Raw genomic sequence first — 12456 nt, 5'->3', positions numbered from 1 at the left:
GTGTAAAAGCAGATGAAGAAACACAGGTGGGATGACATACATATCCTGCTGGGCAAGATACAACTCTAGATTAGGATCAAATCACAAGGGCCACAATATACTTTGGCTCACTCAAAAACCAAAACCTAAGTCTCCATTTCAAATTCTCTGTCAATGTATAGATATTAACCAAATCAGTAAAAGATATGTCTAAAACCAGCTCTGATCTTGTCAATCTCTGCTCAAGGGCTAACTATCCCAATATCTAGTGTTAAAACTCTAAAAACATTCCATGCCCTCCACACTCTGTGCAGCCCTAAAGGGAGTCACTTCTCCCACAGATCCAGTGTTTTAGTTGGACCAGACTACTTGTCATTCCAAAACCCACACTCAATTTCCTGCCTTGGCCTTTCTGTCTAGGCTTTCCCTCCCATCTGATTTCATCTATTAAAATCTAACCACCCCCATATACCCCTGACCTAGCTTTAAAGCCCAGCAGATACATGTGCTTCTCTACAATGTCCTCCTTGACCTTCCCACAAGTAAACAGGAGAACTCTGTGCCTCTTTTAACAACCTGACGACATTCTGTATCATGCTTAACTGCAAACAGCTCCACTTTTCTTAACTCCTTAGAATTAGGGAGAGTGTAAAAAAAATAAATTAGAGATAGTGTCAAATTTCATCTTCCTCCCCACCATGGTGATATACAATGGGCCACCTGTAGCAAGTGCTCAATAAATAAGAAGTAAATTAAGCTGAGTATCTGCTACCGATTTTCTACATTTATCTGTAAAATGTGATGGTAGGATGACAGACTAGTCATTTGTAGTAACCAGATGCATTAAATGCTGAAGATAAAAGACCAGAGAGACCACTCCATCACATAGACTCCGAATCAAGTATTAGACGGGCTGCCTATGCCCTGAGGTTACCCCTTCCAGCTGTTTTGTAAGTCATAGCCTAAAACTAACTGCACAACCCTGAAAGCACAAGTTTGCACTTGGCTGAATGACACTGCCCCAGAACACATCTTATGCTTGTGCTGGGTCTTTCTTCAAGAGGATTCAAACTTTGTAGAGATCTCATCCCCCACAGTTTGCAACCTCCAGAAGACACAGTTTGAGGCAGTCATCTCTTCACGTCACAGACCAAGAAAAGATTACGTAATTTATTTAGCAACACTGGATCACAGCTTTAGATTCAGAAATGAATCAGTATAGCTAAAGTTCTGAGCAGCTTTTTTTTAAGACACACCCTTCTCCCTTCCCTGCAATAACAAGGTAACATTAAATTATTTACCCCACTGCAAATATAGGCTACTATCCAATAATGACTTAATAAGAGATAGTTATATTTCATTAGCTTGGTTTTTAAAAAAAATAAGGAGAAAATCAGCATTAGGTATTTTTTGAATTTAAAAAAAGAAGTCCTTTAAGAAAAAAAAATACTGAATTACTATGAATTAATATACCCCTCCTCTGTTACATGTTCAGGATCCACATGATGTTACTTTATTTTTCTTTTAATTTTTTTATTTATTCATGAGAGATGCAGAGAGAGAGAGAGGCAGAGACACAGGTAGAGGGAGAAGCAGGCCCCATGCAGGGAGCCTGATGTGGGACTCGATCCCGGGACTCCAGGACCACACCCCTGGCGGGAAGGTAGGCGCTAAACCTCTGAGCAATCCAGGGATCCCCAAGATGTTACTTTAATTTGAAGTCATTTAATACAATGAAATGAGATTTCTATAGATATTAAAGATTCAAACAACTGATATTCCTATAATTCCTAGAGTTTAGCTAAATCTATAATCCATAAATTTGTAACATTCTTTTAAGAGATTTTCTTATGCCCTTACTTTTTAGGCTTTAAATGTATCTGCCTGGGCAGCCCTGGTGGCTCCGCAGTTTAGCGCCACCTTCAGCTGGGGGTGTGTTCCTGGAGACCTGGGATGGAGTCCCACATCAGGCTCCTGCATGGAGCCTTTTTCTCCCTCTGCCTATGTCTCTGCCTCTCTCTCTCTGTGTCTCTCATGAATAAATAAATAAATAATCTTTAAAAAAAGTAAAAAATAAATAAATGTATCTGCCAAATTAATCCCTGAACTGGCTTATTAGCACTCTGACTTAGTAACCTCCAAAGACCTATAAATTAAAACACTGATTGCTTCTAAAAATGGAAAACTCATGATCCATTCTTTTTTTTTTTTTTAATTTCATGATCCCATTCTTAGCCAAAGTATATGGACAATGTAAAAGTTTATGAAGGGAAAAAGTTGAAGCAATGTCAGAAAAATTGCTTTAAATGAAAAATTTTGAGAAAGGATCATGAATTTCCTGAAATATATTCAATTCAAGGTACATTTATAAAAAATCCAGTATAAGGCTCTTTTAAAAGCACTGCAGGGAATACAAACAAGAAGAGACAAGACTTACACACTCAAGAACCTTACAATAAATGTAATATTTCAGAAAACAAATTTAGCCAAGTACTATTACTTATACGATGTGGTAATTTTAATGATCAATATTCCATATGTACAGGAATTATTTTCTTACAGTGACTAAAATATTTCTAAATATCCCTAAGTGACTACTTAATTATGTAGTCTACTACTTACTTCTTAATTATGACCATTACCAATATTTCTGCATTACCCTAACGTTTCCATGAAAATGAAATCTTTTATCCTCACTTTAATTTGAAGTCAAAAATAAAAATAGCAACATTTCACAAAGTATTAAGTTCATGAAATTTCAACTTTCAGTACTTAGCATCACCCGACAGTATTTTTATTAATATTTTATAACTGTAACAAATATAAGCAATTCATTTTATAATCTATGAACAATAACACAATAGCCTATTGTCAACTATTAACACGTATAGTCTAACAGTAAAAATACGCATGTGTATAAAAGTATTAAAAGTGGGCACATTTCCTTTTAAATTAAGCTACATGCCAAATCACCAGAAATGATTTATACCTTAGTCTCACGACCCATCATATACTCAAAAAGCACTTTTCGCAAATACTCAAATTCGGTAGGTTCTCCAAAGAGCGAGACATCAGTATGGTACAAATTGCCACCTGTCAAATAAAAAAACTCAGATCAAATTGTAAAGAAAAGTCAGATAAGCTACTTATTACTTAGACACCAAACTAAAGAACAATCAAAGGAATAAAGAGAGGCATCACTCTTGCATTAATTATATTGTACTGTATAGTATTGTACATACATACACAAAGCATTCCAATTGGTATTTTTCCATTGGAAGAGAAAATATGAATTATTATAGCAATTTTATTTCTCACATCTTTCCTTCTCCTTTTGACATGGCAATTTAAAAAGACTATATGTACTTAGAGCATATAAAGACTCCTTAAAACTCGTATTTCTCTCCTCAATATTATGTGGTTGGCTTCAGATATTCCACAATGACTAAAGTTAACAATCATTTTTATTTATTAAGAACTCAGTATCTTAGAACAGAACTCTAGGCCAGCCCAGGTGGCTCAGCGGTTTAGCGCCGCCTTCAGCCCAGGGCACGATCCTGGAGACCCTGGATTGAGTCCCACGTTGGGCTCCCTGCGTGGAGCCTGTTTCTCCCTCTGTCTATGTCTCTGCCTCTCTGGGTCTCTCATGAGTAAATAAATAAAATCTTTTTTTTTTTAAAAAAAAAGAACAGAATTCTAGTTTTTCTAGTATTACAAACCTAAACGCACTTAAGTTTAAATCAAGTTTTCAAACCTCTTTGGAGATACAGAACAGATCAAATAATTTGAAAACACATGAAATATTAATGCCATTTTAGTGGTTTTCAAATATTTTGGTTCAACATCTTAAAGCCTGTCATAAAAAGTTAAACTCCGTTTGTTAACCAAGCCCCATGTTAGCCTAAAAGTAAACAATAAATATAGTTCAGGTATACGAAATCACACTAAATATTATTATGTGTAAATTTATACCTTGGTAACCCTGGATTTTTAAAAAACTGAATAATAGGAAATCACACTGTGCAGCAGGATAATACAATAAGGTTTCCATTATAAGACTATGAACAGCATGTGACCCTCTAAATGCCAAAGTTGAAAGTGGCCTTTCATTGTAACTTTACATTTCTTTTGGCATAGAATTTAAACCACCATTTGTTCAGTAAAAAGAAAGAAACAAATGAAACCTCATGGAGTATTATTTAAACATATGAGATTAGTAAAATCCTAAAAGTCAGATAATACCAAGCACTGGTGAGTATGTAGAATAATAGATATGCCTGTGCAATGCTCGTAGAATACGAACAGATACAACATCTATAGACAACAACTTGGCATTACTTTGCAAAACTTCATAAAGTGGAAGACAAGCATATTCTATGATGCAAAAATTCAATTCCTACCAATACATCCTGAAATGCTTCACATATATACCAGAAGTCAATGTTCACAGTTACAATGTTTATAAAAGCAAAACTGAGGCAATTCAAAGGTCTACCAACAAGAGAATAAATAAAATAGGGTATAAACATATAATTATTATTAAATTCAGCATTCAAAATAGTTATAGCTAAACACACACTAGAATGAAATTCAAAATCATAATGCTAGGTGAAAAAAAGGCAAGAATAGGCAGAAAACAGACAGTATGATATCATTTCTATGTAGCCCAAAACATCTAAAACAATAAAGTCAATTATTTTATGGAGCCACATGTACACTGTAGCATGGGAGACAATAGAGATACAGGAGACTGAAGAGCAGCACAAGGAGCACTGACAATATTCTAGGTGGTGAATTCATAGGTGTTAACTAGTCTTCACACTTGATACTTTGCATGCATTCGTAAGTTTGGAATATTTCATTTTTTAAACGTGTACACTTTTAAAGTCACGATTCTTTTAAATCACACTTTGCAAATACAGAGCAACCACACTAAATAATGATGATGCACTATTTCCTTTTCAAACACTTCTTATCTATATATCATACTTAAGTGTTTCATTCCTGTAGATTGATGCAAAATACAAGAGTTTGCAATGCTGTACACTTTTCAGAAAATACTTGATTTCATTATTATAAACATGTAGATTACTTATGTATAGCCATTTTCCTAGATAAGTAATTAATACTGCTTTTCATTGCATGTGCCTCTTTCTTGTCTTCTCCCTAGCAGTGGCATATAAAAGAAACTGCTTCCTCTTCTTATAATTCTTACTTTGGGTTTTACGCAGTAAGAGTGGATATTAGTTATCATTCAAATAAAGATGCTTGCCAAATTGTCTTCTTGTGAGTCTTTCCAAATAATTTTACCTGAGTACTATTCAGCATTTTTAATACAATATTTTACCCAGGCCCCATTCCAAAATGTATAATTGGAATATCCATTTATCTGTACTTAACACAATTGTAATCAACTAAGTGTATTACAAATAATTTTAGTTAAAAGCAGACTTGTTCACATTTTCTTCAAAATTGTACATATATTGGAAAATAAACCAATTTTACATTTACAATTACACCTATGAATAAATGTAATAAAAGAGGTACAAGAATACTGCTCAGAACAATAAACATTATGGACAGAAATTTTAAAAGACTTAAATAAATGCTAAAAGATATCATGATTATGGTTTGGAGACTCAGTACCACAATGTGCCAATTCTCTTCAATTTTTCTGTAAGTTCAATGCAATCTTAATCAAAATCCTCTTAGGTCTGGGTGTGTGTTATGAGTGTAATTTGACAATCCAATTCTAAAATTTAAATAGACATTCAAAGAGCTAAGAAGAGCTAAGACATTCTTAAAAATAAAGTGGGAGGTGTTCCCCAACTAAACAGCAAGACAGGCTATGAAGTCATCATAATTAACAGAGTGAAGTGTTAGAGCAGGCACAGACAAATCCATCGCTGGAACAGACTGCAGGTGCTAAAACAGACTCTCAAAAATATGGAATAACTAAATCAGGTAAATAGAATTTACCATGGTTTTCCCTGTATGAGCTATACCTCAAGGTAACCACATAGATAGCATGGAAATGTTTGTATTTACAGAATAATTCAAATTAATATCTGCACAAGAACTGAGAGAATGTGAATATCCCCATTACACAATCACTATTGAAACAACAGATTTTGGTAAACAGTCACCAGTGGGTGCTAAAATCTAAGGCTAAATAAAGGTGATCAGTGAGACTGATGATGACACCTGGAACTGTGTGAAAGCTGTTACAAAAAAGACATGCATCTTTTGCTGTGAAGCAACATATAGTACAATTCCTTTGGGAGGTACTACTGCCAATAACACAAATCGAAATCTAACCAAGCCCCGCATTCTAACTACCAGCAGATGGAGTACCAAGAGCTCAGAATGTGTTAAATTTATAAGTAATTTGGTCTCTCCAACAAATAAAAAACAAAAGGAGAGAAAAAGGCAAAGGAGAGGGACAAGGAATCTAGTTTTAAAAAGAGATTTCTCAATCAAATGCCATGTATGGGTACTAATTGGCTACTAATTCAAATAAATCAACTGTTTACTACCACCACCACCAGAAAACATTTATGAAACTAAAAGTTTGAATATTGACTGGTTCTTTGATTAAGGAATTACTGTGAAATTTTTAAGTGTGATATTAGCACTATGGCTATTTCTAAGGAAACCTTTGTACACATATATACTGAAATATTTACACATTAAATAAGATATAATACCTAGGACTTACTTTAAGATAATCCAATGGGCCAAGGATAGGAAAGGCTAGGTTATAGATGAACCAAGATTAGATATGTCTTGATAACTGTGGAGGGTGGCTGATGTGTACATATGTGTTCATTATATACCATATTCATTACTTTTCTATATGTCTATTTTTTATTGTTCCATAATAAAAAATTCAGAAGACAATAAAGAAAGAAAACACCGAGTACATTATCTTGACTACACACACACACACACACACACACACACACAAATATACACATACACACATAAAAATAAGGATTAATATTCAGAATTTTTAAAAAAACTCCTACAAATCAATAAGGAAATAATAATCTTAGAAAAAAGAAATGGAGAGGAACTTCACAAAAGAAATATACACAACTAAAATGAATGAATAAAAAAATGAACGACTGGGTTGCCTAGGTGGCTCAGTCGGTTGAGCATCCAACTCTTGGTTTCAGCTCAGGTCATGATCTCAGGGTCATGGGATCAATTCCCACATTGGGCTCCACACTTGGCACAGAGTCTGCTTAAGATTCTCTCTCCCTCCTCATCTGCCCCTCTCCCTGCTCATGCACTCTCTTTCTCAAATAAATAAAATCTCTTAAAAAAAAAGAATAAGATGTCCAACCTGATTACCAATAAGAGAGATGTAATTAAAATTACATGTCACAGCACAGAATTTAATAAATGAAGCATTAAAGGGCCTTAATAAATCCAGCACTGCTGATGAAAATGAAAATTACTACAAAAAATATAGAAAATAGTTTCCTACATTATCTTCAAATTATATCTAATTTGGACAACCTAGGATAGGATATGCACAAGAATGTTCCTATCCTATGACTCAGCAATTCCAGTCTTATCTGTACAGAGAAAATCTTTCATATAAGAGATATACAAGAATGAACAAAATTAATAAATGGAAATGAGTGAACCAGAACAACATACAACATGTATGCATCTCAAAACTTATATTAAGCAAAAGAAAAACAAGCTTATAATATGATTCTATTACATAAAGTGCCAGAACAAGCAAAATCTAAACAAAATACTGCTTAGAAATATATACATAGGTGGTAAACAATAAAGAACAAGAGAATGGTTAACATAAATCAGAAAGAAAAATCAGTATGTGGAGAGGAATAAAGCTATTATTGAAGAGGCCTACACAGAGGTTTCTGAAGAACTAGTAGCCTTTTATTTCTTCCTGAATGGTGGGTGCTCATTCTACTCTACTCTGTAAAGAGGCAGCGTAGTAAAGAGATTAATGTGCATATTTAACCAGACTGACAGGGTTGGTGAGAGGATTAAATGAGTTGATATACAAAACAGTGCCTGGCACTTAGTGTTACACATGTATCCCCTGCCTTTCAAAAACTCACACTATGCCACACTATGGCTTTTACAAAAATCTTCATTAGTACCTATCTTTGCTAACTGAAAGAAATCTAAAGGGCTTTCTGCTTTTATAAAAAGGGAGAAAAGTGAAAATAGTGTTCAGTGTTTGTTTTGCAACAAGCCATTAGAGAGGCAGCACAGAACCCTGCAGCAAGAGTGGTTCCACCAAGCACCTTCCCCAGGAACTACACTCAGCATCAAGCCACCATAGCTGTATACGTAACCATCTCTGTTTTATCTTGATTTATTTTGTGCATCTGTTAGCAAGACATGTCCTAAAGTATCAGAAAAGCCTAAGAGAGGATATTTTTGGGGTCTGAGAATGCTAAAAAAATTTTCCATATAAACTAGTGGTAATTGCTTCTTTGCTTTATACCATTTCAGCTAATGTAAGGTATCCTAGGAATGCTCTACTTTCGGATGGCAAAGGAGACTTGTCTATGTGTTAGTTATTTAAAAAAATGTACATGTGGGTTCATTTTACAATTTAAAATGAGAACAAAGAAAATTATAAAAATCTTAAGTTGAAACTAATGAAAAGAATCAATATTATTCTCTATGCACTGCTAAGCACTGAGTCAGCAGTTGAGCTGATAATCCCATGTGTGGACATAGATATGACAAACAATCTTTATAGCAGGAGTCTTGTCTGCTGTGAGCCATGGGACACTTCCAAGTTGGTTTTCTCTTGTTTTTGAAGAGCATTTTGGAGAGAATCCAAAGCAAGTCCTTGTTTAATTTAATTAAAAATTGTATAATATCTTGTGTTATTTCATTGCAATAAGTAAGAGCTTTCAAAAGCACAAAGGAATGTAAAATGGTTTAGATTTATGTGCTAGTGCCTCCCTGAAAAAGCAGAAAGCTTTACAAAATAGCAAAATAAAACTATTCTTAATGAAGTGAGACAGTACAACGAATGGAAAATTATTATGAGATTATTCAAAGATCATGATTACCTCAAGGGAACAACTATGTAAACACTCAAGTTCATCTTTAAAATCCTTTGTAAGTGGCATATGTTATTTTATTTTATTTTATTTTTATTTATTTATGTTTGGGGGGAATGTTTCCAAATCACCTTCTCCTACCTTGAATATAAGAATTTTTATGAAATTATTTTCTCCTTAAATCTGAGTTTAAAATTAGTAATTACAGCCTTATGGTAATAGTAAAAAACAGGATCATTTTAGAAATATAACAGTCCATATGAATATATGTAGTAGATTAAATAAATGTTTGCATACACATAGAAGAGTCTGAAAAAATTATACATAAATTGCCACTAGGTTGGTTCCATCTGGATAACACAGAATAAAGTAGGAACCTGCAGTTCCATTTAAGACACCACAATATTGTTTGATTTTTTTTTGCAACAAATATGCATTGTTTCTGTTTTAGATTACTACCATTCTTTCTTTAAAACTAGCTATTATTGGTGAATTACAAACGTAAAATATACTCACCGTAAAGATTAGCAACAACAAAAATAGAAATCCTCCATAAATCCAGCAATAAGAGATAACCATGGATAACATGAGAGATCACTCATACCTTTGTAAGGTGTTCCCACAGTTGTTGCATAGACAGTCTTTTCATATTTCTTCAAACGGTCTTCTAAATTGTGAATCTGAAAGTAACAAATACTCAAATCATATGATTCATATGGAAATCATATGTAAAAAATGGACTACTGTAGCCAACCAGATTAATACTTAAGACAGAATATAAACAAATACAATTAATACAAATGGTTTTCTTAGATATGACACCAAAAGCACAGATAACAAAAGAGAAATTACATAAAACGGCCTTTATCAAAAGTAAAACTTTTGAGGGATGTCTAGGTGGCTCAGTGGTTGATGTCTGCCTTTGTCTCGAGGCATGATCCCAGGGTCCTGGGATTGAGTCCCACATCGGGTTCACCGCTGGGAGCCTACTTCTCCCTCTGCCTATGTCTCTGCCTCTCTCTCTCTCTCTCTGTGTCTCATGAATGAATAAATCAAATCCTTTTTTTTTTTAAAGTAAAACTTTTGTGCCTCAAAGGACATTATCAAGGAAGTGAAAAGAACACCCACAGAATGGAGAAAATACTTGCAAATCACTTACCTCATAAAGGACTTGTATTCAGAATAAAGAATACAACTGAACAAGAAACCAAATAACCCAACTAAAAACTAAGCAAAGAACTTAAACAGACATTGCTCTAAATAAGACATACAAGTGGCCAAAAAGAAGATAATAAGATGTCCAATCATTACTCATTAGAAAAATTAAAACCATAATGAAGGAGTGCCTGGATGGCTCAGTCAGTTAAGTGTCTGCCTTCAGCTCAAGTCCTGCTCTCAGGGCTCCAGGATCAAGCCCCATGCCAGGCTCCCTGTTCAGTGGGAAGTCTGCTTCTCCCTCTCTCTTTCTCTGCTCCTCCTTTCATTCATGTTCTCTATCTCAAATAAATAAATAAAATCTTAAAAACATAAAACTGTAACGAAATACTACTTTTCATATCAACCACTATGGCTACAATCAAAAAACATGTTGGGGAGGATGAGGAAAAAGTGGAATCCTTATAACTTTGTCAGTGGGAATGAAAAATAGTGCCACTATGTAAAGTAGTTTGGTGGTGCAGCAAAAAGCTGAACGTATAATTACCAAATGATCTAGCAATTCCACTCCCGGGTATATACCTCAAAGAACTAGAAATAGGTGTTCAAATAAAAACTTGTAACAATGAAAAAAAAAAAACTTGTAACAATGTTATTGACAGCAGGAACACTGGTTATATTAATAGCCAAAAGGCAAAAATAACCCAAACATTCATGAATGGAAGTATGCTATTATCCATATAATAAAATATTCAGCCAAAGAAAAGAATGAAGTACTGATACATGATATACTGATGAACCTTAAAAACATCATGTTGAGTAAAATAAGCCAGAAAAGAAAGGCTATGTTTTATATGACTGTATTTATATAAATACTCATAACAGGCAAATTTACAGACACAGGAGTAGATTAGTGATTGCCAGGAGATAATGAGGAGTGACTGCTTAATGGGCATGAGGTCTCCTTACGGGGTGATGAAATGTTCTGGAACTAGATAATGGTGATGGTTTCACATTGTGAGTGAACTATGTGTCAATGAATTGTGCACTTTAGTTAAAGTGGTCAATTTTCTGTTATATGTATTTTACCACCATAAAAGTAACTAATACAAAACTGCCATGCTAGCACAGTTTGAAGATTTGAGGATGCTATAAGAAGGGAGTTTAAAAACAGTAACCTTGAGAATAGATAAGAAAAGATAAACCACTGGAAAGTACAAAAAACATAAGGTAGCACTGGGACTTAGCATCTTATTTTTATGATTTAAAAAATATATATATTGTAAAAGTTTTGAAACATACTAAACCATAGAGAATAGAGTACAATCAATGCCCACACATACCTATCCATCACCTAGGTTCAACAATTGTCAAGATTTTTGTTATGTATGACTTTTAAGAAAACTGGATAATCGGGGCACCTGGGTAGCTCAGTCAATTAAGTCTCTGACTCTTGATTTTAGTTCAGGTCATAATCTCAAGATCATGAGATCTTGCCCCAAGTCGGGCTCCATGCTCAGTAGGAAGTCGGCTTGAGATTCTCTCTCCCTCTCCCTCTCCCTAAGCCCCTCTCATGCCTGTGCACATGTGTTCTCTCTCTCTCAAATAAAGAACCTTTAAAACAAAACAGAGACACCTGGGTGCCTCAGCGGTTAAGCATCTGCCTTCAGCTGATGGAATGATCCCGGAGTTCCAGGATTGAGTCCCACATCGGGCTCCCTGCATGGAGCCTACTTCTCCCTCTGCTTGTGTCTCTGCCTCTCTCTCTCTGTCTCTCATGAATAAATAAAATCTTAAAAAACAAAAAACAAAAACTGGAAAAATCCCTGGAGATGCAGCCTTTAAACAGCATGCTGACTTGTGTCACTACCCCTCCAGAATTTGGGAAAAAAGACTAAAGATGATGCACCACAGATACACATATACTGGTATGCTCATGCTTATGCAACCTTCTAAGAATATATATACATAGTCCTATTTAAAACTAATTACTGGATAATACATGGACAAAATATATTAAATCAAGACAATTCAACTACTTAGGGAAAAAGAGTAATAAAGACTGATCTCAACATATTTTCCCTCTGATAAAAATAAAAACTTCTTTACTAAAAATTAAGTTATTACGAATAAACATAAATTCTTATCCAAGATGTTAAACATTAGGAAGAAGATGCAAATTTTCTTGTTTAAATACACACGATCATGAATTTAAGAGATATCCTCCAGCACCTTCAGATTTGGAGATAACATTTCC

At 34.4% G+C, this 12456-nt stretch overlaps 1 protein-coding gene across 5 annotated transcripts in view; it reads right to left on the bottom strand.

Moving 5' to 3' along the window:
• GOLGA4 (golgin A4) overlaps positions 1 to 12456 on the bottom strand; it is a 126013-nt gene that overhangs the window by 14199 nt on the left and 99358 nt on the right. For all 5 annotated transcript variants that reach the window (XM_038570403.1, XM_038570405.1, XM_038570404.1 and 2 more), the window contains 2 exons: positions 9649 to 9724; positions 2969 to 3072 (listed from right to left, as the gene is read on the bottom strand). In XM_038570403.1, coding sequence (XP_038426331.1) covers positions 2969 to 3072; positions 9649 to 9724 — 180 coding nt within the window. The remainder of the gene's footprint in view (positions 1 to 2968; positions 3073 to 9648; positions 9725 to 12456) is intronic.

This window comes from Canis lupus, chromosome 23 (assembly GCF_011100685.1).
Source record: "Canis lupus familiaris isolate Mischka breed German Shepherd chromosome 23, alternate assembly UU_Cfam_GSD_1.0, whole genome shotgun sequence".
Classification (NCBI taxonomy): domain Eukaryota; kingdom Metazoa; phylum Chordata; class Mammalia; order Carnivora; family Canidae; genus Canis; species Canis lupus.
Note: the sequence above shows the minus strand (reverse complement) of the source record. Positions and strands in the feature narration are given on the sequence as shown.